The sequence below is a fragment of the Cyprinodon variegatus genome, unplaced genomic scaffold (assembly GCF_000732505.1).
Source record: "Cyprinodon variegatus isolate N-32 unplaced genomic scaffold, C_variegatus-1.0 Scaffold45, whole genome shotgun sequence".
Lineage (NCBI taxonomy): Eukaryota > Metazoa > Chordata > Actinopteri > Cyprinodontiformes > Cyprinodontidae > Cyprinodon > Cyprinodon variegatus.
Genome location: NW_015150498.1, coordinates 919,222 through 940,661, shown reverse-complemented (window position 1 = coordinate 940,661; position 21,440 = coordinate 919,222). Strand labels below are relative to the sequence as shown.

The window sequence follows — 21,440 nt, the reverse complement described above, 5'->3', positions numbered from 1 at the left end:
TGTGAATCGTGATTCTAATCGAATCGTGACTTCTTTGGCAATACCCACCCCTATATATGTATATATATATATATATATATATATATATATATATATATATATATATATATATATATATATATATATATATATAAAATGGCCTACCCCTCTTTGAGTTTAGGGCTGACTTTCGGACACAGCCAGAGTTCTCTCATTTTTCACAGTTTACTTCTTATTCACTTCTTCAGTAAATCAAAATTTGGTGCCCCCTTGCCCCAGTATGGAAAGTATCACCATATATCAGGTAGCTTATGGGCATTGATACTGATAGAATTATGACTAAACTAAAAGGGAGTGTCACATTTCTGAAATCTTTATTATTCTGTAGAACACAACTTTGGATGAAAAAAATATTTTTAAAAACGCAAAAGAAAATTGTTCATGATTGTACTGAATCAGTTTTATCCACATAGAGACTTGTTCAATCCTTTCATAAATATTTGGTTGTAATCTTTTTATTTTTGAAAACTAGTTAATACATACAGTTTTTTCTGACTAGAGCAGAGAATGTGTGAAGGGAGCCATTATGGTTGGCCTAAGTGAAGCTGATCACCAAATAGAATAGCATGCCAAAACATCTGGATACCAATAATACAGGGGTTTATTGTTTCAAATGTTCCACTGATCAAATGGAGAGACTGATGGTGCTTTCAATCAAATCTAAATTAAAACAGACAACTTATTACTTTTTTTTGTATGTTTTTTGTTTACACATTTAATATTGCTTCATTTGAGAGATTCTTCCACAGTGCCAAACAAATATTTGCCTAAAACACGAATAATGCTATTATGAGAGCCACTGAAAAAAAAACAAAAAAAAAACGGATTTTTAAATTTTATTTTAGTTTAATATGGGAGAAAAGTCAGAATTCTGAGATTAAAGTCAGAATTCTGGGAAAAGAGTTAGAATTCTGACTTTAATCTCAGAATTCTGACTTTTTTCTCAGAATTCGGACTAACATGCATGACTTAGAATTCTGACTGAATTCTGACAATAAAAAAAGTCAGAATTCTGAGATTTAAGTCAGAATTCTGAGAAAAGGTCGGAATTCTGAGATTAGTCGGAAGTCTGACTTTTTTCCCATATTAAACTGAAATAATATTCAAAAATCTGTTCTTTTTTTTATTATTGTCAGTGGCCCTAATCCTCTTCCCTATGCTGTTTCTTACACCCTAAGGGGGTATAAATAAATTTCTGCCTGACAAAAACACACAAAAGTAAATAACTTATAGCCTCAATGCTATTAGATTTAAGAAGAAACTTTTGGTATGTCTGTAAAGGTAAGATGTCATAGAATGGTTTTCTGGTGTCAGCACCATTGTAGCTTTGACCCTGCCTGAAATATTAGGGACAAAATACAAAATATTTTGCATTTTTTGAACCTCGCCAAAATTTTCTCTGAAATAAACATTGCAAAACACTACCAAAATATTATTTATAGCACAAAAAAGTAGTACAGACTTTCAAATCTAAATGTTGTGTAAAAATATACCAAATTTGGACTCAATCAGATGAATCATATTTATTTTAGAATGGTATTAGTGAGAAATTTCTTAGGCGGAGGGGCCATTTTGGCACATTTATCCATAAATGCCACCAAACTGTGCCAAATATATTTTTTACATCAATACTGGGGGTTTGGTAACATTACGAAGTCATGTAGCAGCTGGACCCGCCGGTGGGTCCGTAGGGTTCAAGGGGTTAATACTAGAAGCGGAGCAGACTTGTCGCTTCTTTTAGGCAGTGGGAAGTGCGGAGCTCCAACACAGGATGTAGAGTCACAGCTGGGTTGAACAACCTCCCCCTTTCTGGTGTGCAGGGTTCCCCCATATGCAGGGATCGAAGTGCGGATCGCGCATTTTCAGCCACCGAAACTCTCCCGTCTGTCTCCGTTGATCCATGAAACACAAACCGACTCTTTACGCGCGGAAAAATATATAAAACGAGTATGAAGGTGAGTTGGTTAAAGAGCTCTGCATCGCATCAACATCAACAGAAAACAATTCCCAAGTTGTGTGTTTAGGAGGTGTTTGTTGTTCAGCTTTTCACTTACACTGTAAAATCTAACTCAGTGTTACAATTCAAAGTGAAGGGGAAATGATTTAACTACCATGATTTTGAAAGAACTAAACCTCACATTAATATTCACTTTATAATCAATTGAAAGCTATTTTTAATTGTATTTATGTAAACAATACATTTCACTGTAGCTTTAAAGCTGCTTGAAATACAAGAATTTCACCCTAATCAAAGGTAAAAGCATAATGAATTCATCCTATTTAATAAAATAGTTTCTAATATAAATAAAAACCATCTAGATGCTGCATAAATATACATATATGATGTGAAAAACTAAAAACAACCAGCTTGTTACAACCTTTTAAGTGGCTGTACCAAACCTGCATCGTTTGTCATTTATTATAAAGGATGGAGATTGTTGCTTTTAAAGTAATCCCCTTAAACTCGTTTATATTTACAGCAGAGAGTTACACCTTTTTCTGATTTAAGTATTTACTTTATGTCTGCATGTATTGTTGTTCTCCTGTTTCACTGATTCATCAAGCAGTTTGTTCAACTTTGGTTGTTTTTAATGGGATAGAGTCACAGAGCCTGCAGTGATCTCCACTGTGAAGCAACATTTGTCACTAATTCAGTTAGTAGTGAAGCTTTTAGTTCAAATGTTCTAAGTATGTAAACTACTAGCGAGTTTAATTTTACGCTGCAGACAGCCAGGAAGGGGCTGGCGTTAATGACAGGGTGCCTTTCTCCCCACATGAAGCTTTTCATGTCTAAACATGCACTGGATTGACTCTGTGCTGCACAATATCGCTGTTGTCTAACTTAACCTCTCAGTGACTTCATGCTGTAATAAATGCTCTGATTTGCTGATGTGGTTTCAGGGAATGACCCACCTCTGGACCCTCATGCCTGCATTACTGCTGATGCTTTCGCTAGTCACCGAAAGGCTGAGCAGCCATCCAGGAAATGGCAATGAAGTCCTCAAAGAGATGGAGACCGAATTCAACAGAAGCCGGGTCAGTAGTTTCTTGGGTTTGTATGTGTTCATTTATTGAGCTTTTGGGGAAGGGAAGAGGTAAAGTTTGGATGTCTATTTATTATTATTTTATTTGTATGCTTCAGCAAACCTTATTTATTCTGAAATACTTGATCTTTAAAAAAAAACCCAAAGGCACTAAAGCACAGAAAACAGTGCTTTTACAGTGGCAGCTCAAAGACTCTTAGAATAATAATGCCACAGGTCTTTTAAATCTTAAATTCTACATTTTCACCCTGTTCTTTTTAATCAGTTGGACTGTCATCATTTTCATATGCTGGTGCATTTTTGTTTTTTCCCCTGTTTTTACTTTGATTTGTTTCATTTAACAAACATACAAAAAAAGTGTTCTACTACCATGATGAACCTGGTTTCTTTTTTCTTGTATTTCAGAATCTGGAGATTGAGAATGTGATCAGAAATATCTCGGATGTGATGCAGAGTTATGCAGCGACCACTTGTAGGTTTTCTGTGCTTTTCGTGTCCTGATGACCTGTCCTTTTTCTATTTGTAGTAACACAGAAAAAAAAAAATCATATACCTTTAACTTTTTCAAACCAAGTTATGGTACATACGCCATTGCGGATGTGTTTTATTGGGACAATATCTTATACAAACTTAGAATTGTAAGGAAAGGGATCATTTTTGTTGTTGTTTGCTTTACAAATGAAAAACTGAGAAAGTTAGTCATTTTTGTTTATCTCTACCAGGTCAACCCTTTTTACATCCATATTTTTTTTTAAATAGAAGGGTAAGATTTTTGGATATTGTTTCTATCAGCTTTGCACATCTCTAAAAGGTAAAGTGTTGCGAGCTTTTCATTGGTAATCTGCAGTTGTTCAGATTGAATATAGGTGGAACGTTTTTTTTATTTCACCATGATTTTTTTTATGGAATTCCGCCTTATCCGGGGTCGGAATGCAGAGGCAGCAGTAAAAGTAGAGATGCGTAGACTTCCCGATCCACACACAACTCCTCCACCTGCTTTGGGGAGATCCTGAGGCGACCACTAGGCCATTCTAACACATAAAATGCTTTGTTTTTATTATAGCTTTGACTGTATTAGTGTTGCTGACATGTTGCAAGGTGAATATTCATTCATCTTTTGTGGCCACTGCCAACCTTTTATACAGGATTGAAATGTATTTAATTCCATTTATCTTCCAAAAGCTGAGATTCATCAAGATAACAATTTAATATCAACAAATATTCAGTTATAAAATTAATCTTTCAAACTTTTTTTTCAAATTGTGTTGATTTTACTGAAACAGAAACAAAATATCAAAGAACAGCTTTGTAAAGCTTCTGGTGAAGATTCTCAGTCCTCCAGGTCATAGTCATTCCAAAAAAAGTAAAAAAAAAAAAACAATCCACTGGAATTTGTTTTCGAAGTTTGAAGATGTTTCGCTTCCCATCCAGGAAGCTTTTTCAATTCAAAATGTTAGAGTTAGCGTTGAATTCTAAGCTTTATATAGTAGCCCGAAAACTTGTTTTGGCTTAGAAAACATGCAAATTAAACCAGAAGAACGGGTGCACCTCTTAGGAATGGGGAGTGGTTTGGGTTCTTTATTAGCCTGCAATACCTAATACTGGTCTATTCCTCTTAAATGTGGGCCGTTTGTAAAACTGGATCTACTAAATAAAGTCCTGTCAAACTTTTATCTTAACTCATTGTCTGAAGTTGAGATATTGCATTTTTCTTTCATTTGTTCATATAAACTCTATGTGCTAATCAGAGGATTTCTAAGTGTTTTGTAAAATTGAATTCCTTTCATGTGTATAGCATAAAGCATAAAAAGGCAATGAAAACAAATAAATAACACCTTAACCCATGTTTTTTATATGTTGTAAACTTTAAAAACTGTGTGCTATTTTCTTGCATTCAGTTTAGTTAGATTTATAAAAAAAAAAAACAATAAATTGCATTAATGTTTGTTCTAATATCACAAATGTGAAATGGTTCAATAGGAATAAATATATAATGCTTTATTTTTATTTATCCTTATAACCAGCTCCAACCATCGCCATGTCTCCTCCAAGCTCTACTCTTGCTCAGTGTCCAGGAAACCAAGTGACGCAGGAGGGCAGTGCTGGCTGTGGCTGTCCATCCGGAACAGTACAGAGCGGGGAAAACTGTACTTGCCCTGTGGGGTTTGCTCTGCAGGGAGCAGCTGAGTGTAAAGGTGAGACATGGACAGATTTGGAAGAATGAAGCAATGATTAAAGGTGATGTCTGTGGTACTTGGAATACAAGGAAACTGGAGATGTTGGGAAACCATCATAGGGTTTATCTAGTGTGCAGGCTGCAGAATTGTTTCCACACAATTTACCACTAACTTGTAAAATGAGAATTCCTCCCTGGAATAGATAAATGCACTAAATCCATACAGATGGAGGAATGTAAATTTGTTAGAGGCAATAAAAATTGTAAAACCATGGAGTTATTTTTGAGAAAGCAGCTGTAACGGGCCTTACTTTAGATTTTTGTTCTGTCTATTTTTCTAGGAAATTTTGAATTTAACACTTCCACATCGCGCCAAATTTGATCGTATATCTTACCCTCATCTGTCTCAATTCAACAGATGTTAATGAGTGTGAAGGAGAAGGACCAGGGCCATGTGGTCTCCATGCCAGCTGCACTAATACCCCCGGCTCATACTCATGTTCCTGTCTCCGTGGCTACATGATGGGTTCAGGAGGGTGCCAGGGTTTGTCCGCCTCCATAAAAGTGTGTGTGTGGGTGTATGGTGGAGAGAAAGCTAGATATTTTCATAAAGGTAGAGCTTGTGTGTCGTGGTTATAACCCATATCTCCTTTGGGTTTTTTGTAGATATAGATGAATGTGCTCTGGCTGCAGTCACGGGCCTGCAGGCCTGTCAGAAAGGGGCTGAATGCAAAAACACCCCCGGTTCCTTCGCCTGCTCGTGCCCAGTGGGATATGTGAGGGCTTTGAATGGGAAAGACTGTATAGGTAAGGTGCATTTTAGATTTGATATGAAAGCTGTCTTTGTTGTTCGAATCCTGGGTAGCCCGTCTTTATGAGACTGTATCATCATGAATAACTTCCATAAACGTCGCCCTCCACCCTGATGCTGACAGATGATGATTTACATCCTGTTTAGATGTAGACGAGTGCAGCTTTGAGAAGCAGTGTCGCCGTGAACTGGGAAACATATGTGTGAATACTCCTGGCAGTTTTCTGTGCCAGTGCCAGCCTGGCTTCAGAGCTGAGACCCCTACCTGTGTTGGTAAGTCTTTTATTAGGTGTCACTGGAATAGGTTCATATCTAGATTTGAGCCCATGCTTTCAGTACCTATCCGTCTCCTGAAAGCAGGGGATATACAGCTTCAATCCGTTGCTTTGCTGCAAACCTGCTCTTTAAGCCTTTATTATTGCCTGCTTCTACCTCTTTTATCCATCCTGTAATGAAAACTTTCTCTTTGGAAGTGAACATTTCTTACCTTTCTGTAAGTTGTTTTTCATGCATTACTTCTGCACCTCTGTACTGCGGTTCTCTGTAGGCCCTGTGTATCTGCACTACTTAGCGTGTCAGCTCATTGTATTCTTTAAATGCAAAACACCCGCTGCCTGCTTCAGGATCTTTATTTGAAAAAGCACCAGTTAAGGAAATATCTAAGAAAAATAAATGCTATTGCACGAGATTATGTGGAATGACGTGGAGCACCAAAAGCACAAGTTTGACAAGTTATTTCCGTTTTAAACCTAAACAAAACTTTCAGTCTTAAACAAATATACTGTAACCTGTTCAGAAAAAAAAAATAAAATCCAAACCTCTTAATCTAACCTGCTTTATTAATTTAATGTCTTCAGCTTCAGGTCATAAAACTGGTAAAAATGGTTATTTGATGTTTTTATGATAAGTTAGTTTTAGAGATGACCAATAATTCAAAATCAATATATATCTCAATGTAATTTCATTCGGTAATGGTGATATTACAACATACAGTATTCTTTACAATTACAGCATTTTTTACCGCAAATATTAAAAAAAATTTTATATCAGAAAAGTTTTAGAAACTTTTCAAAATAATTGTCAGAGGTTTGTGCAGATATCCATGGCAGTCTTTCTGAGACTTTAATTTCATATATATCGATATTGAAATGATTTTGTATCCCTCCCTCCGTCGATATTTTGTCTGCTTTTCCCAAGCGGAGTCATGAGAAATAATTTTGTATAAACATAAAATTTTAAAAAACATATTGTCCGTATCGTTTTAGCCGTATCATTCAGCCCTTGTTACTTTTATGCCAAATAAAACGAAAGCAACATATTTCATAAAGAGTATTTTCATAGAAAACCTAGGGATCAGCAAGATGTGAGGCAAAGGTTTCCTTTCTATTCCGTTTTGCACTGTGCCAAAAGCCCTTTTTTTATGCTGAATTATTAACACTGACCTTATCTGAGGTGAATAACACCTGTGCAGCTTTGGATTGTGCTTTCTAAGGGCTCCAGGAGAGGTCACCAAGAAAACCTTTAGAAACTTTTTTTCTTTGAACTTTATTTACTACATCTATGTACTTTCTCACCTTTTCTGTGTAAGTTGTGTGTATTTTCCCAGTGCAGTACAAAGTTGTTACATCAATCCCATCCACTGATACTAGCTTTTATTTTGAAGGCTAACCTTGTGGAAACACTTAATAGATGTTCAATAAAATTTACTTTTGATGACTTTAGCCTGTTTGCAGGACACCAACCACTTACACATAGTAAGAACACTGAGTTTGTCATTGAACATAATTTTGTAATAGGACTTCTTTGTTTAAATGTGTGTATATATATATATATATATATATATATATATATATATATATATATATATATATATATATATATATAATTTTTAATGTTTTAATTTTTTTTTTAACTCTTATCAGCTGTTAATGAAAATAAGTATTCTGCTACTCTCTGTCTCTGTCCCAGACGTGGATGAATGTACTGAGAGTCCCGGGTTGTGCAACGGTCAGGGTGTGTGTGAGAACACGCTCGGGAGCTACAAGTGTATGTGTCGACCCGGTTACCAGGGAAACGGCACACACTGCGAAGGTAGGCAATTAGTGCTGACGTCTCTCTGTGGAGAAACTCTGCTTCCCAACGATGGGGTCAGCTTCATCGTGTGCGGAGATTTTAATGCCTGCTGTTATGCCTTCCATTAAAATGATCCCGGGTGACAGAATGGTTATGGAACAAAAATGAACGTAGTTTTGGATGCAGCAAAAAAAGTAAAAAATAAATAAATATATGTATATCTAAATTCTCCCCCTCAGATGAAAATGAGTGTTTATCAGGTAGACACAGGTGCGACACCAATGCTCGGTGTGGCAACATCATCGGCTCATACTTCTGCCAGTGTTACCAGGGCTTTAATGGAGATGGGCAGGCTTGCTTTGGTGGGTAAGAGTTTTATATGTGCATGTTTTCCCACAAACATGTCTAGCGACATGAAACATGAAGGTCTTTTAAGTTTGTTCTTAATTACAGATGTTGATGAGTGCCTTCTTAACAATGGCAACTGTGAACACAACTGCACCAATGAATTTGGAGCGTACAGCTGCCAGTGTGCTGCAGGCTATCAGCTCGACAAGGATGGACATAACTGCACAGGTGATGTAGATCATAGATTGAAAGAGGATGTCAAAAGAAAAAAAAATAAACCTAAACACATATATTTAGATGATAAAAAATTCAATTCAATTAAAATGCGAGGGGCGGAATCTTGGATATGCAGGAGGAACAAGTGGATATTTGGTATTCAAGTTTATTTACATTAGTATAAGAGTGCTATGGTACTAATCTTTAGTAATTCAGCTTATTAAAAGATGTTTTGTAATTCTCACTAGATTCAAAATTCTGAATGCATTTATTAACAGTTTGCTTGGCTTAGTCCAGATTTTAACTTTTAAACCTGGCTTTTATATTTCTAACAACTATTCTGCTGTTCTGTTTGAGGTCGCATAAAAACAACATAGCAGTTTGTTTTTATTTATTTTTGTAATTAACAATATTAACACTTTTGTAGTGTTACAGTAGTGCCCATTCAAAATTTCCCCAATTTCCTTGAAGGGCCCTTGCTGGTCCCCTACAATTCCTTTTTAAACATCAATGTTTGTACTAAGGTATTCTTTCTGTCAAGATTTGTGAACATTAAGATTTAAAGAGAAGCGTCATCTCCTGGTCAGCCCTTGTCGTTCAGTGACAGGGTGGAGTCAGAGTAAAAAAAAATGCCTAGGAGAAGGAAGGGGTCACTCCACTGGCTGGAAGTTGGAGGGGATTTTGCTGGGAGTAGTAGGGGAGTAGGCTGCCATTCTGCTGGCGTTTGACTGGGAAGGGCCATTTTAAATGGCTGCTTCTGTATGTTTTAAAACAATATTATGAGTCTTTATATGACAGGAGTTCATGGCTATCCAGAGCTTTGCACTATTCATTGTTAACAAACAAATGATTATCGACTCCTTACATGCATATGCAGTGACATCTTGTAGGATTTTTCAAAAGTTTGTACTTCCTTGAAATCAATATAATATATTGTTACTTTTGACACAAGTTAAGATTCTAACAGAAAACTATCTTTGAAAGCATTCTGAAAGCTCTTTTGAGTTTTGTAAAGATGACTTTTAAGTTATTCTCTGACCACTACATCAAATGAAAAATAGTAAGAACACCAACAAACTAAATCACCTGTCAACTTGTAATGTAATATCTGTTGGATTCTGATTCAATTCTAGGTCTAATCTTTCAAATCACTGCCCCATTGCAACATTTTTCATTTATCCTAGAACCAGGAGCATTAAAATATATTAAATGGTGCACTGTTCTTTCTGCTAAACTACTTTGAAATCTTGACAATATTTAATTATTTAATCTCTGATGAAATTAATAGCATGTGAACAGTGTTTTGTTTCATGCAGTGATGCATATCTTTGAATAAAACAAGAGATACAGTAAGACAAACACTGATATTTAACAGTCAGGCCCAAATTTAGATTTGGTTCTTTGTAGAGGTATCAAGTATAAAGTACAAATACTTTGTTACTGTTCTTAAGTACACTTTTTAGGTATCTATACTTTACTCCATTACTCATTTTTCTTGCTACTTCTGACTTCTACTCATTACATTAACACACAAGTAACTGTACTTTCTATTTTTTACATTTAAAATAAAAAACATTACTCGTTACTCTTGGCTTTGGTTTATAAATATTTATTTAACGTCATGTGCGCCATCCAATGCAGATCATTGGCGCCATCCACATCTAGTGAAAACTAGTAAAATTGGATGAGACATATAACGCAAACACTCATTGGTTAGCTAAAGGAAATTATCAGAAGCAAGCTGGTGCTCTTCAAACTGCAAACGTGAATTGTCTATGCCATGCTACAATGTAGGATTCAGAAAAAGATGTCGAAATGTCTAAAAGGTCGGAGAGATTGTGTTAGGGAGATGGAGACAGAGACCAACAAGACCTCCCTCATCCTTTGCCCTATCTCAATAAATGCTTGAAAAAGAAGTTAAGTCAATGGTTTGGTCTTAGATAATAATGTTTAAAAAAATTTGTACTTTAAATCCCATATTAAACAGATTTCTTGAATGTAATTATTTCAACTCTGGAATATTGCAAAATGTATAAATATCTTGTTCAGGGGTGATAATGAGAAACTAGTCTATGTAGGTTTTACTTAAAGACTAGACTATTATAAAAGCTTTTAAGGCTAGGCGTAAAGCCTTCCTGTTTGATTAAGCTAATAGAGTGGCTCAGGTTATCCTGAGCTATTATGCTGCTGTAGGCTTAGACTCTTGGAGGACACAGGAACCACTTTACATCTGTCTGCTTCATTCTACCTGTATTCTTTCATTCTTCAGTATTTCTTATTTTTAGAAATTCTGGGAACCACTAGTAAACTTGCTAATTGAGATCGAAGTTCTCTGTTAGGAACATAAGGAACAATCATATCTCTGATATAAGCTGGATCTTGGTAATTTAAGGTTCATATGTGGGAAGGAGAATTTTAAATCCTATTCCTGATTTAACAGGAAGCCAATGAAGAGAAGCTAGGATATGAGAGATATTATTTCTCTTTTTAATTTTCATCAGAACTCTGGCTGCAGCATTTTGGATCAGCTGAAGGTTTTTAACTACAGTTTGTGGTCTTCCTGATAGTAAGGAATTACAATAGTCCAGCCTTGAAGTAACATGTTTTATATGCATTCGGGAGCAGAAAGTTAAGAGTCATCCAGGTTTTTATGTCTTCAAGACATGTCTGTAATCTATGTAATGGGTTAGCTTAACTCAAGTCGGTCAGATAGATATAATTTAAACTAGTCTAGTGCTTTTCCTTTAATTCTGAGAAAAATATTCAAGTCTTTCTAAAAGAATATTATGATCAACTGTATCAAATGCAGAGCTGAGATCTAACAGGACAAGTATAGATACAAGTCCATTATCTGCGGCCATGATAATATCATTAGCGAATTTCATCAGTGCTTTTTTAGTTCTATGATGAGCCAGACTGAAACTTCTCAAAAAGTTCATTATGGTGTAAGTGATCGCACACTTGTTTTTTACTAATTGTAGATCATAGTGTTGGGCCTGTTTTTCAGTGCTTAGTCCTGTTTCTTTAATTGACATTAGCTTTACTATGTCTAACTGTTCATCCCTGTTTACATGAAAACCAGCTCAGAATGCATCTGCTTAATAAATTCTTTCCTAGACAGAACCATCTATAAATGTAGCTTACTGTTTTCTAACCTTTTCTAACATTAAAAGTATTCATGGATCACTGCTTTTATGTTCTTTGTGTGTCTCCCTCTGTTTTCCTGAACCCCTTGTAGGTATCAGCAGAAAACCACTTACACTTGCCCTGGTTCTTCTGGGGATTAAAAAATTGCTGAAAAAATTTAGGAAAAATTTTATTGCACTTATTGCACTTAAATTACGTCAATAGAGAGCAGCAAATAGATCAAGCCTACCTGAACCTTTAAATACATCATAAATGTTGCCACATATTATAAGCTTCTGTAGTTCAGGGGAACCAAAACAAACTTGGCAGAGTTTGTGCAACAGGATCTCTCCCCAATGCAGCCAGGATTCAAACTCAGCTCCTATTGTATCAAAGGTGTGCTGCCTTACCCTACTACACCAGAGGACATTCTGCACCCAATTTATCTAAGCTTTTAAAAACTTGTACATCAGTCGCTTTGATAAGTCCAAATGAACCCTTGATTGTTGTGTTATGCTGTGGTGAGCTAGTTATCGAAATGTATTTGATCCCCACAGATGTGGATGAGTGTTCAGCTCCAAATGGGACCTGTGAGCACTTCTGCATCAACACTGTGGGCTCTTTCCGGTGCTCCTGTAAACCAGGCTACCAGCTGCACATTGATGGTTGCACCTGTGTAGGTCAGTCACCCACAGGCACTCATTCACTTAATACAGTAGTTTGCTCACTCATTTTCAGTCATTTAAAGCAGCTCAACGAGGACAATTTACCAGAATGCATAAGAGGAGAAAAAAAAAACTGCCATGAATATGTTCTCCATTTTTCATGGGTTTCTGCCTTTGTGTGTCTGTCGGAGAGGATGTTTGCATAGCTGGACATAAATGGGTGTCCTGGGGGCACATTTTAAAACCGTGCAAGATGAATAAAATAAAACCAGCCTTCGATTCTGTACAAAAACCAGATCTGAGTGCTAAAATTTTCATGTTGACAATTTTCCTGTTTGTTTGCATCCATAAAGACATCGATGAATGTAAACTCCAGAATGGTGGATGTTCTCACACCTGCACCAACTCTCCTGGGGGATTCACCTGCCACTGCCCACGCCCCCTGTTGTTGGACTCTGACAACCTCACCTGCCGCAGTGGGTTTACTTAACACCTAACTAACTTTAGTTTTGCATATGCTAAAGACATTTTGGAGGATTTGCATAATTCATATATGTCAAAAATATTGAACAGTAACCCATAACAATTTATTTGAATTCTTTATTACCTTTTATTCTCTGAGACCTAAAGTGTATGTAACTTAATTTTATAGAAATGTTCTGGATTAAATATGAGGAAGTAGTTTCAAGTCCCAACAGACCTGCACCCTGAACAAAGATTTGAAAGTTCAGAACTGGAGCTGAAATCCGTTCTTATTTGGTTTTATAAAAATCCTTTGTGTCAAGATTTTACAAGAGTATTTAATTAAACAATCTGTTGCAAAAAGTTTTACTTTAAGTGCATTCTAGGGGACCTTTATAGAAACTAAAGAAGCAAGACATTACAACATGCCCTGCATTCTTGCACCTCACTTGCTTTCCATGGCTATTAGAAAAAATTATAAAGATTTAATTACTATTTTATGGCTGGAACTAAATACTACCTGTCATCAAAAATTAAGATTATTTATGAGTTTTAATTGTTTGAGGTTGAAATGCCTCCTTGACATCATTTGAAATTTTTTTTTCTTTGATCAACTTATAAAAACTTTTATTTTTCGAGACCCCATGACTGTTTTCCAATTTACTAAACCAAATATTCTGCAGGAACTCATTAATGTACATCCTAATCCATGTGCGCTCTTTGGCATCCTGATATCATAAGCTATTAAGAAGCTTGACATAAATATCAGAAAGGTAGAAAACTATAAATGCCATTTTTTTTTCTTATGAGCTTTTTTTCTTCACTTAAAAATTACCTTTGTATACCGACCTATGAGGGGAGATATGATTTTCTCACATTCTAGCTAAACTGATTAAGGTAATTCTCTGCAATTGCTCAAGTTTCCTTGGTCTTTGAAAGCAGACAACCAACAATGACCTCTTGCACTTTGTTAAATGACAAATTTTAAATGGGTTCTTTGTCTTTTCTCAATGAAACCAATCCTTCAATTGGCTCTAAAGGTTTTAAGGTAATAGAAGCTCTTGTTTTTCCTGACTTGACTAGATGCTACATCTTGTAAGCTGAGAAACGGAGGCTGCGACCATCTATGTTCACTCAGAGCTGAGGGTGAAATCCAGTGTAGCTGTCGAGCAGGTTGGAAGTTGGGGGATGACCGCAAGAGCTGCATTGGTGAGACTTCATCTTCACTCTTCACTTTTTGCTTCTTTAAAGATTTTAGGATGTTATTTCAAGCCATATTCTTATAAAAAAGGTGTTAGTTGATTGAATTTTAATCACTACCTCTCAAACTACAATCTTGAATTTCCTCAGGTTTCACCATCTGTTCAAGCCTTCCTCCAAATGTAATCACTTGCTTCCTAGTGCTCTCAGCTATGAACATTATACAAGCTGGATGGGTTTCAGAGATGCCATCAAACTCTCGTTCTTTTGCACTTACCAGCATAAAGTTGGTTGCAAAAAGAAATCACTTCAGCTGGGTAAAAATTGGAAGTGCAGAACCTTGATTGCCTGCCGTCAAATCTTAACAAGTTTTGCTGCTGCCAAGTTCCACAAATCATGTTTGCACCCAAACTGCAATGTTATTTTATCTCAAATGAAAGTAAAACATGTTTGATTTATGAGCTTTGGAAATGTCTTTCCCTCTCTCCTTCCTCATAAGATGTGAATGAGTGTGTAGACTTTACAAACGGAGGATGTGAGCAGCTCTGTGTGAACCTTCCTGGTGGGTTTAACTGCACCTGCAGGGAGGGGTACGAAGTTCGAACTGATGACCTCACCAGGTGTAGACGTGAGTCAGACAGCATAATTCTTACACACTGAGAAGAATACATCTAAGTTAACATGTTTGGTGATTGTAATTCTTTGATTTTGTTGTCTAAAAAGCTGAGTTAAAGTGTCTTTTAAATATTTTCCAGCTGTGTGTGACCCCCCATGTCAGAACTATGGAGTCTGTGTCGGGCCAAACAGCTGCGTCTGTCCTCCAGGCTACCCTGGAGTGGGCTGCTCAGGTACAAACCTCAATGTAAAGGACCTATATAGAGGGATGCTTATCCCTTCTTGGCAAACTATGTAAACCTCTCATTAATACATAGAAATTAACTTATATTCACTTGTTTAAACACAGTCTGTACCCAAGGCAGTCTTTGGTTTAATAACTCTTGTTTGACTGAGATGTTTATTCTGATCGGTAATCGTCCAGAAATGTTTGGTCAAGAATATCTGACACTTCATTTAATACAACAGTTTAAAGAAGAAAAGGGGTTTGTAACTCAAGATGACCCCCCCAGATAGATTTAGATTTAAATAATTATTCTAACTATTCACAAGTTTCCTCTGACTTGAATTAAAATAAATTGTCGGAGGGGTCCAGCCAAGGTCCTGGCTTAAATCCAGATTAGGTTGAAAGTAAAGAGGCCTTCCAAACTCAAAGACTTCAAGCTCATCACTGATGCTAAATAGTCTAAATACCAGTTTGCCATATTATAGATAAAGGCTTTTCCACAGATTATTTTAAAGGTATTTTTTTGGCCACACTATCTTTTGATGAAATATAAATATAATTATTGTCAGAAATCATAATGTGCATTGTTTTGGGTTTTTTTGTCTTTTGAATAGTATATGTGCTATTTTCTTTAAGAAAAAAAAACTTCCTGAATTAATAAAAACACTTTCATTAAATCTAACGAGAATGTGAATTATTTTGAGCTTAACTCGACGTGGGTAGAAAATGGTTTGCTCAGGGTTATAACATGGAAGTAGTGATGGATAAAATGGAAATAGGAATTAGCAACAGCCTGATGTTGCAGGCATCTATGAACAAATAAAGCTGGAAGTACAAATGACTAAACAATGAACAGCAACAGTTTCCCATGTCTCAGTCTGTTTAAATAATATTTAAGACAGTGCCTTTGGTTTACAAGAAAGTATATTGGTTGTTTATTTCAGCCATGTGCTCTCCACCCTGTGCTCATGGAGGAACATGCATGAGATGGAACATGTGCGTGTGTCCCTCTGGTTGGACAGGAGCAGGCTGCCACACAGGTATTATTCCATTGAAGGCATATTTTCTTGTTTCCAAGTTATCCCTCTAACTTTGTTTGTGTTGTAGATCATGTATGCATATACATTGAATGTTGCCATTTTCTCTCCCTTTCTCAATGCTTACATTGTCCCAGTTGTTTGTATTTGGACTCTTCAGGTTTAACATCTTAGCTTCTCTCTGTGCTCAGCTGTGTGTGAGTTGCCGTGTGCTAACGGCGGTCGCTGTGTAGGCCCCAATACCTGCCAGTGTCCCTCTGATTACACGGGCCCCCAGTGTCTAGTGCGTAAGTAAAATGACAACAAAACATCAAGTAGAAATAACACAAGTCTCATTGATTGCAGCTAGTCTATTTTTTATCAGATTCATGTTGTAGAGACTGGTTATAACGTAAAGAACCAATGATTTTATCAGTTTATTTGAATATTGGACCATATGTGACCAATATGGAGGAGATTTGGACTTCATAAGAGGTGTCTGTGTGTGTTTTATAGCACTTTGCACTCCAGCCTGTCAGAACGCAGGAAGATGTGTGGATGTTAACAAATGCACGTGTGAGGCTGGATGGCAAGGAGCACGATGCCAAATTGGTAAAATGATTTAAAATGAAAACCTTCATTCATTTCATTCTAGCCTCTGTCTGTAATTTAGTAATAGTGCTGCTAACATTGAAACAAATATTTTATGCATATACAAATCTTTTTAAAAGAGAAAAGAAGAAACACAACCCAATTGTTGTTTTTTAGGATGTACATTTTGTATAATAATGATGAGACACACAAAGTTTAAAATGTACTACTTAAAATGTGGTTTGTAATTAAGGTGATGAAGGAATTATAACAAGAATACAGACTATAGGTAAGAGAACTGCTTTACTATAAAAAAAAAAAAATGAAAGCAGAATAGAGTTCCTCATCCCTGAGGCCATGTTACCACAAAGCAAACACACTGCAGTTTACGGCCCAGTTGTTTTGGCCTCGCTATTTGTTGAATGTCTTTTTCTGGTCACTGACTCTCACTGACAGGTGCAGGGATGAGCCTTGTTGAATTAAATTATTCCAGACAACATTAGTCCTGGGTTCTTCTTTGTCCTCATCAGAACCCATCCAATGTCAGAGATCATGTAGGAATGGAGGCATGTGCGTGGGCCTCAACAGATGCCGCTGCGCCAAAGGATTTACCGGCAGTCTCTGTGAAACAGGTTTTTCAATGACTGTCAATACTATATGTGTACTCTTTATAGGTGGCTAAAAGAAAGAAAAAAGTTTTTTCTCTTGTTAATACTGGGTTGTTACTGTAGCTGTAGCCACGCGATGTGTCCCACCCTGTCAACATGGAGCCACGTGCAGCCCGCACAACACCTGTACCTGTCCAGAAGGCACCGCAGGCCTGCGCTGTGAGAGGCTGTAAGTGAAAAGTAACAAGATCATCTAGCACCAGCTTCTCCTCAGATTTTTTATTTTTTTATGGTCTCTGTTTTTTTCCTAAAAGGGATTAATTGGTACAAGTGTCATGATCATTGATTTTTTTATTTTTATTTCATGCCGTTTTTGTCATTAGTTTTATGCTGCATTCACTTCACATTTTAATCTTTATGTGCTCATGCAGTTTAATGTCTTCTTTTGCCACAACTGAACTAAATGAAAGCATTGACATAAATATTTTTAAGCAACACTTTATTACAAGATTGTATATAGCTAAAGTTCGGAAAAAGCAATTCACAACATAAAAATAATGTTGCATAGTTAATATTGCAGGTATAAAAATATTAGCTATACAGTACCTTGTTTATGATCTGTGTTTGTAGATCTGAAGAAAAATTGAGAAAAACACCTGGATTAGAAAGTAATTTTAGTGTAAATGCACGTTGAATGTATTTTGTGGAGAATGATGCACATTTTGTGGTCTTGCTCTGTATAGAGTTGCTTTATCTGCTTATATAGGCAGCCTGTGGTTGACTACAGCAAACTACAGTTATTTTAAAATGAGTCATCGGTGAGCAGTATGCAGCATAGCCCTTTTTATCCTAAAAATAAAATGAAAACCCTGGTGGGTCTGACACTTTCCTTTGCATTTCATTGCAAACAATATAAAACAGACAAATTATATAGCATTAGACTAGTTTAGAGCTATCTAAATAGAGAACTCTCACATGAATGACTGATATTAGGGACAGGAAGTCATTTAAGAATGTTTTTTTCCCTCCATTTTTTGTTGTTTTCTTTTAGCAGTTATAGCTTTGTTTGATGGCATTTGAAATAATCCTACAGTCAAAAAAAATCTGTTCAACAGGTTAAACCAATGTCTACAACTATAAACATTAAGGTAGACAGAACAAGAAATTATGAACAGGTGCCCTTTTAATTAATTAAAAAAAAATCTTTATGATTTAATGCGAGGGCGTCAAACTCAATTTCAAAGTGAACCACTTCTGCATCATTAAGTCTATAAAAGGGTCAGTTGCAGCTGTTTTAATGATTTTTTTTTTCTTTCATAATTTCATTTATAAAGATTACACTGCTGTTTTATCATAACTTTACTAAAGAAGTGTTTGGAATGTAGATTTTCTTCCTACTCCATTAACTTATCTACTTAGTAGGTTTAGTTGAGAATGAGTTGTTTTAGATGACAGAAATCTGTCACTACTCTGCAGGCCTCCTACATTACCTCATCACTACTGAGCGCCTTATCATCTCCAGATCCCTCATACTTTTTATAGCTACATCAGACAGTTGTGCTTTATGACAGTCATTTTGGATCCCTTAAGATAATTTCTTTGCTGCCTAAACATTTTTCAAAAAAATTATCCTAACTGTTTCGTATTTTTTAGGACATGCCCTGTTGTCACCATGATGGTCAGTGCAGCTCGTGCTGTGAGGAAAGCTTTCAAGGAGAGCTATGTCGATCGCTGTGGACCCCTGGGAGTTCAGCTTTGCACTAAATACAGGTCAGTTGTTTACCTACCAATGCCAGCTATTTCCTCTAATCGGGTTTGCATTAGGATTTTTTTTCATGTTTTTTTGTTTTACACAACTAAAAATATAAAATAATTGTTTTTTAGAGTTTTTTCTGCTAAAGAGCGAAAATCTGTAGGTGTTTGTTTTGGTACTGAATTTGAAAGCAAACATTGTTTTAAATCAGAATGAAAGCATTCAAAAAACTGTTGCTTTTTTGTCATGTGATCATATTTGCAGGATAAACCAGGCTCGTGTGTACCTGCAGGCCTACAGGGTTGGCTACAAAATCCAGTGTCCTGGGAAGAAGAATACATAAGCTGAACATGAAACAGGGACAGTCACTCAGCATCTGCAGAACAAAGCATTTTGGTTTCTGTGTGAATGTTGAAAGACATTAGAAGCAGAAAACCTTTACTGACAAGTAATGCTTACAATTATAAGGACATTGTTTTGGTAATTAGGTGCTACACACAGACAAACAAAGTTGTCAATTGACTGAATTCAGAAAATATCAGAACTGTGGAATTAAAGGGAACTGTTAATAGAAACTATACTAAAAAAAAAATCACCTGACTTCCTTAGAATATAGAATTGACTGAGTTCATTATTAGTAATGACTTGCTTTTAAATGGCAGCTTTATGCTTCAGTGAATGTGGACTGTCAGTGTACAGCTAAAGATGTCTGGTCTGTTTGATAAAGCTGACAAGCTTCAAATAAAATCCCCACTTTTTTTTTTTATCATACATTGATTTAAACAGTCATAAAAATTTAATGAACAGCTGAAAGACTTTTAGACTAGCAGTTTCTCACTCGCTGCACAGCTATTTGCATGGTACCAATCCATGCCTCCTTATCAGAGAGGGTACAATCTCCTCAGAATGTGGAAATATCTTCTGTCTCCTACTGAGAAACTGCCACAGAGAGTAAAGATTGATTGTACAGGATGTTGGGAAAGAAAAAAAAAACTCAGCTGCTGGGAGCCTCTAGCAGCAAACATGATGGTTCCAGTGCTGAATGTTTGTACTTTCTATGACATGGAAAAGCAGTGTTGCTTTCTTTTTATTACAGCTCTTCTTTTTAACGCATTTGTAGATATTTCATGTTGATTTATTGCTAAGAGTACTCTTTAGTCCATCACATCCTCTTTTAGCAGATATGAAAAAAGGAAGTTCTGCATCAAGGATATGAGAAAGAAGAGAGAAGAAAATGCTCTGTTCTTTATACCATTAGGACAGTACAACTGTTAGGTTTTACAAATTAAATGCTCTCTTAAAACAAAGCCTTTAAGCTGCTGTCAAACAGTTTATTGGACTATTTTTGTTTTATTTAAAAAGCTTTTTGCGTGAAAAAAATAGCATGAATATATGATGGTTTTCTTTAAAGCTTGGCCAGAACCAATGTATGTGTAACATATCCATTTGCTGCTTACTGAATCTCTGATCACTTGGACCTAACTGTCCTGCACATCAGTTGGTGACATTTTAGTTGTTTTCTACATGCAGGAACAAAATATTCTCCAAACAGAACCTGCAGCCACAGCTGTGCTGAAGTGGACAAGCATGCTGCAATTTTAAACTTATGCAGGACCAATAGTTTAGCTATCCAAGATACTAATGTTTCCTAAAGGGACTAATTATCACTAATGTGAGTATCAATCATTCTGTCTGTTAACAGTAATATTAAGAAAAGTGTCATCTAAATAATTTCATATATCAAATTTATAAACCTCTCACAATAAACTTTGTCATGCATAGAATGCTATCTGACTGATTTGATGTAGAGATCTAGCATAGAGCAACATCTAAAACTCAGCCTGAAGGAAATTTGGTTGTTGTTTAGTTTATTTTTGTACCAAATGTACCAAATGCTCATTTAAAGGTCAATATTTTATGGATATCATACAAAACCATAGTTGTCCATTCATCCATCCATTCAGTTAGGCCAACAGCACACGTCACCTCAAGGCACTTTACAGAGACAATTGTATCGGATCTTTGTTCAAAGTTTTCTATTTAAGGATATTGATTCATTCAGTTTGCAGGGTTTGCTCCTCCTGAATGAGCATTTGGTGACAGGAGAAAGCAACTTGCATTGTATCATTGACTCCACAGCAGTTATTCACATCAAGCACGCATCAACCGTGGAGAGCAAAAACGTTCTTTTAAATGGAAAGTAACCCCAAGCAGAACCAGGCTTCGTGTGGGGGGCATCTTGCCAAGGCTGACTGAGGGTTTAAGGAGGAATTGTATCAGCTGAAGGCTTTTGACTCCAGTTTGTGGACATCCCGATAATCAAGAATTTGAATAGTTCAGCTTTGAAGTAACAAATGCATCTAAGTTTTGCAGTAAAATAAAAAAGCGAAATTCCATCCATTCATATTCATCTGGCTTACAGGGGCTAGTACCTATCTCCAGTCTTTTGATAAAAGATGTATAAACCATGG

The 21,440-nt window shown here is 36.2% G+C and overlaps 1 protein-coding gene across 3 annotated transcripts; it reads left to right on the top strand.

Moving 5' to 3' along the window:
* Positions 1 to 1,833: 1,833 nt before the first annotated feature.
* Positions 1,834 to 20,729, top strand: LOC107081990 (multiple epidermal growth factor-like domains protein 6). 3 transcript variants are annotated; one of them, XM_015370392.1, is made up of 22 exons: positions 1,834 to 1,994; positions 2,941 to 3,075; positions 3,489 to 3,555; positions 5,108 to 5,278; positions 5,678 to 5,803; positions 5,926 to 6,066; positions 6,218 to 6,343; positions 8,039 to 8,161; positions 8,383 to 8,505; positions 8,597 to 8,719; positions 12,391 to 12,513; positions 12,852 to 12,974; positions 14,044 to 14,169; positions 14,660 to 14,788; positions 14,916 to 15,008; positions 15,946 to 16,041; positions 16,230 to 16,325; positions 16,534 to 16,629; positions 17,139 to 17,240; positions 17,340 to 17,445; positions 18,870 to 18,986; positions 19,234 to 20,725. In XM_015370392.1, exons 1-22 carry the CDS (start codon positions 1,989 to 1,991, stop codon positions 19,310 to 19,312), a joined length of 2,427 nt encoding a protein of 808 aa, XP_015225878.1. In that variant the 5' UTR covers positions 1,834 to 1,988; the 3' UTR covers positions 19,313 to 20,725. The 3 variants fall into 3 exon arrangements, with proteins under 3 accessions (XP_015225878.1, XP_015225879.1, XP_015225880.1); XM_015370393.1 differs by lacking the exon at positions 12,391 to 12,513 and having other exon boundaries at positions 19,234 to 20,726; XM_015370394.1 differs by lacking the exons at positions 1,834 to 1,994; positions 2,941 to 3,075; positions 3,489 to 3,555 and having other exon boundaries at positions 5,139 to 5,278; positions 5,678 to 5,823; positions 19,234 to 20,729.
* Positions 20,730 to 21,440: the final 711 nt, after the last annotated feature.

Bases quoted from the DNA above. Each gene is read 5' to 3' on its own strand.
- LOC107081990 (XM_015370392.1), top strand. The intron at 6,067-6,217 runs GTAAGGTGCATT...CATCCTGTTTAG, and splicing joins GAATGGGAAAGACTGTATAG to ATGTAGACGAGTGCAGCTTT. The intron at 12,514-12,851 runs GTCAGTCACCCA...GCATCCATAAAG, and splicing joins TGATGGTTGCACCTGTGTAG to ACATCGATGAATGTAAACTC.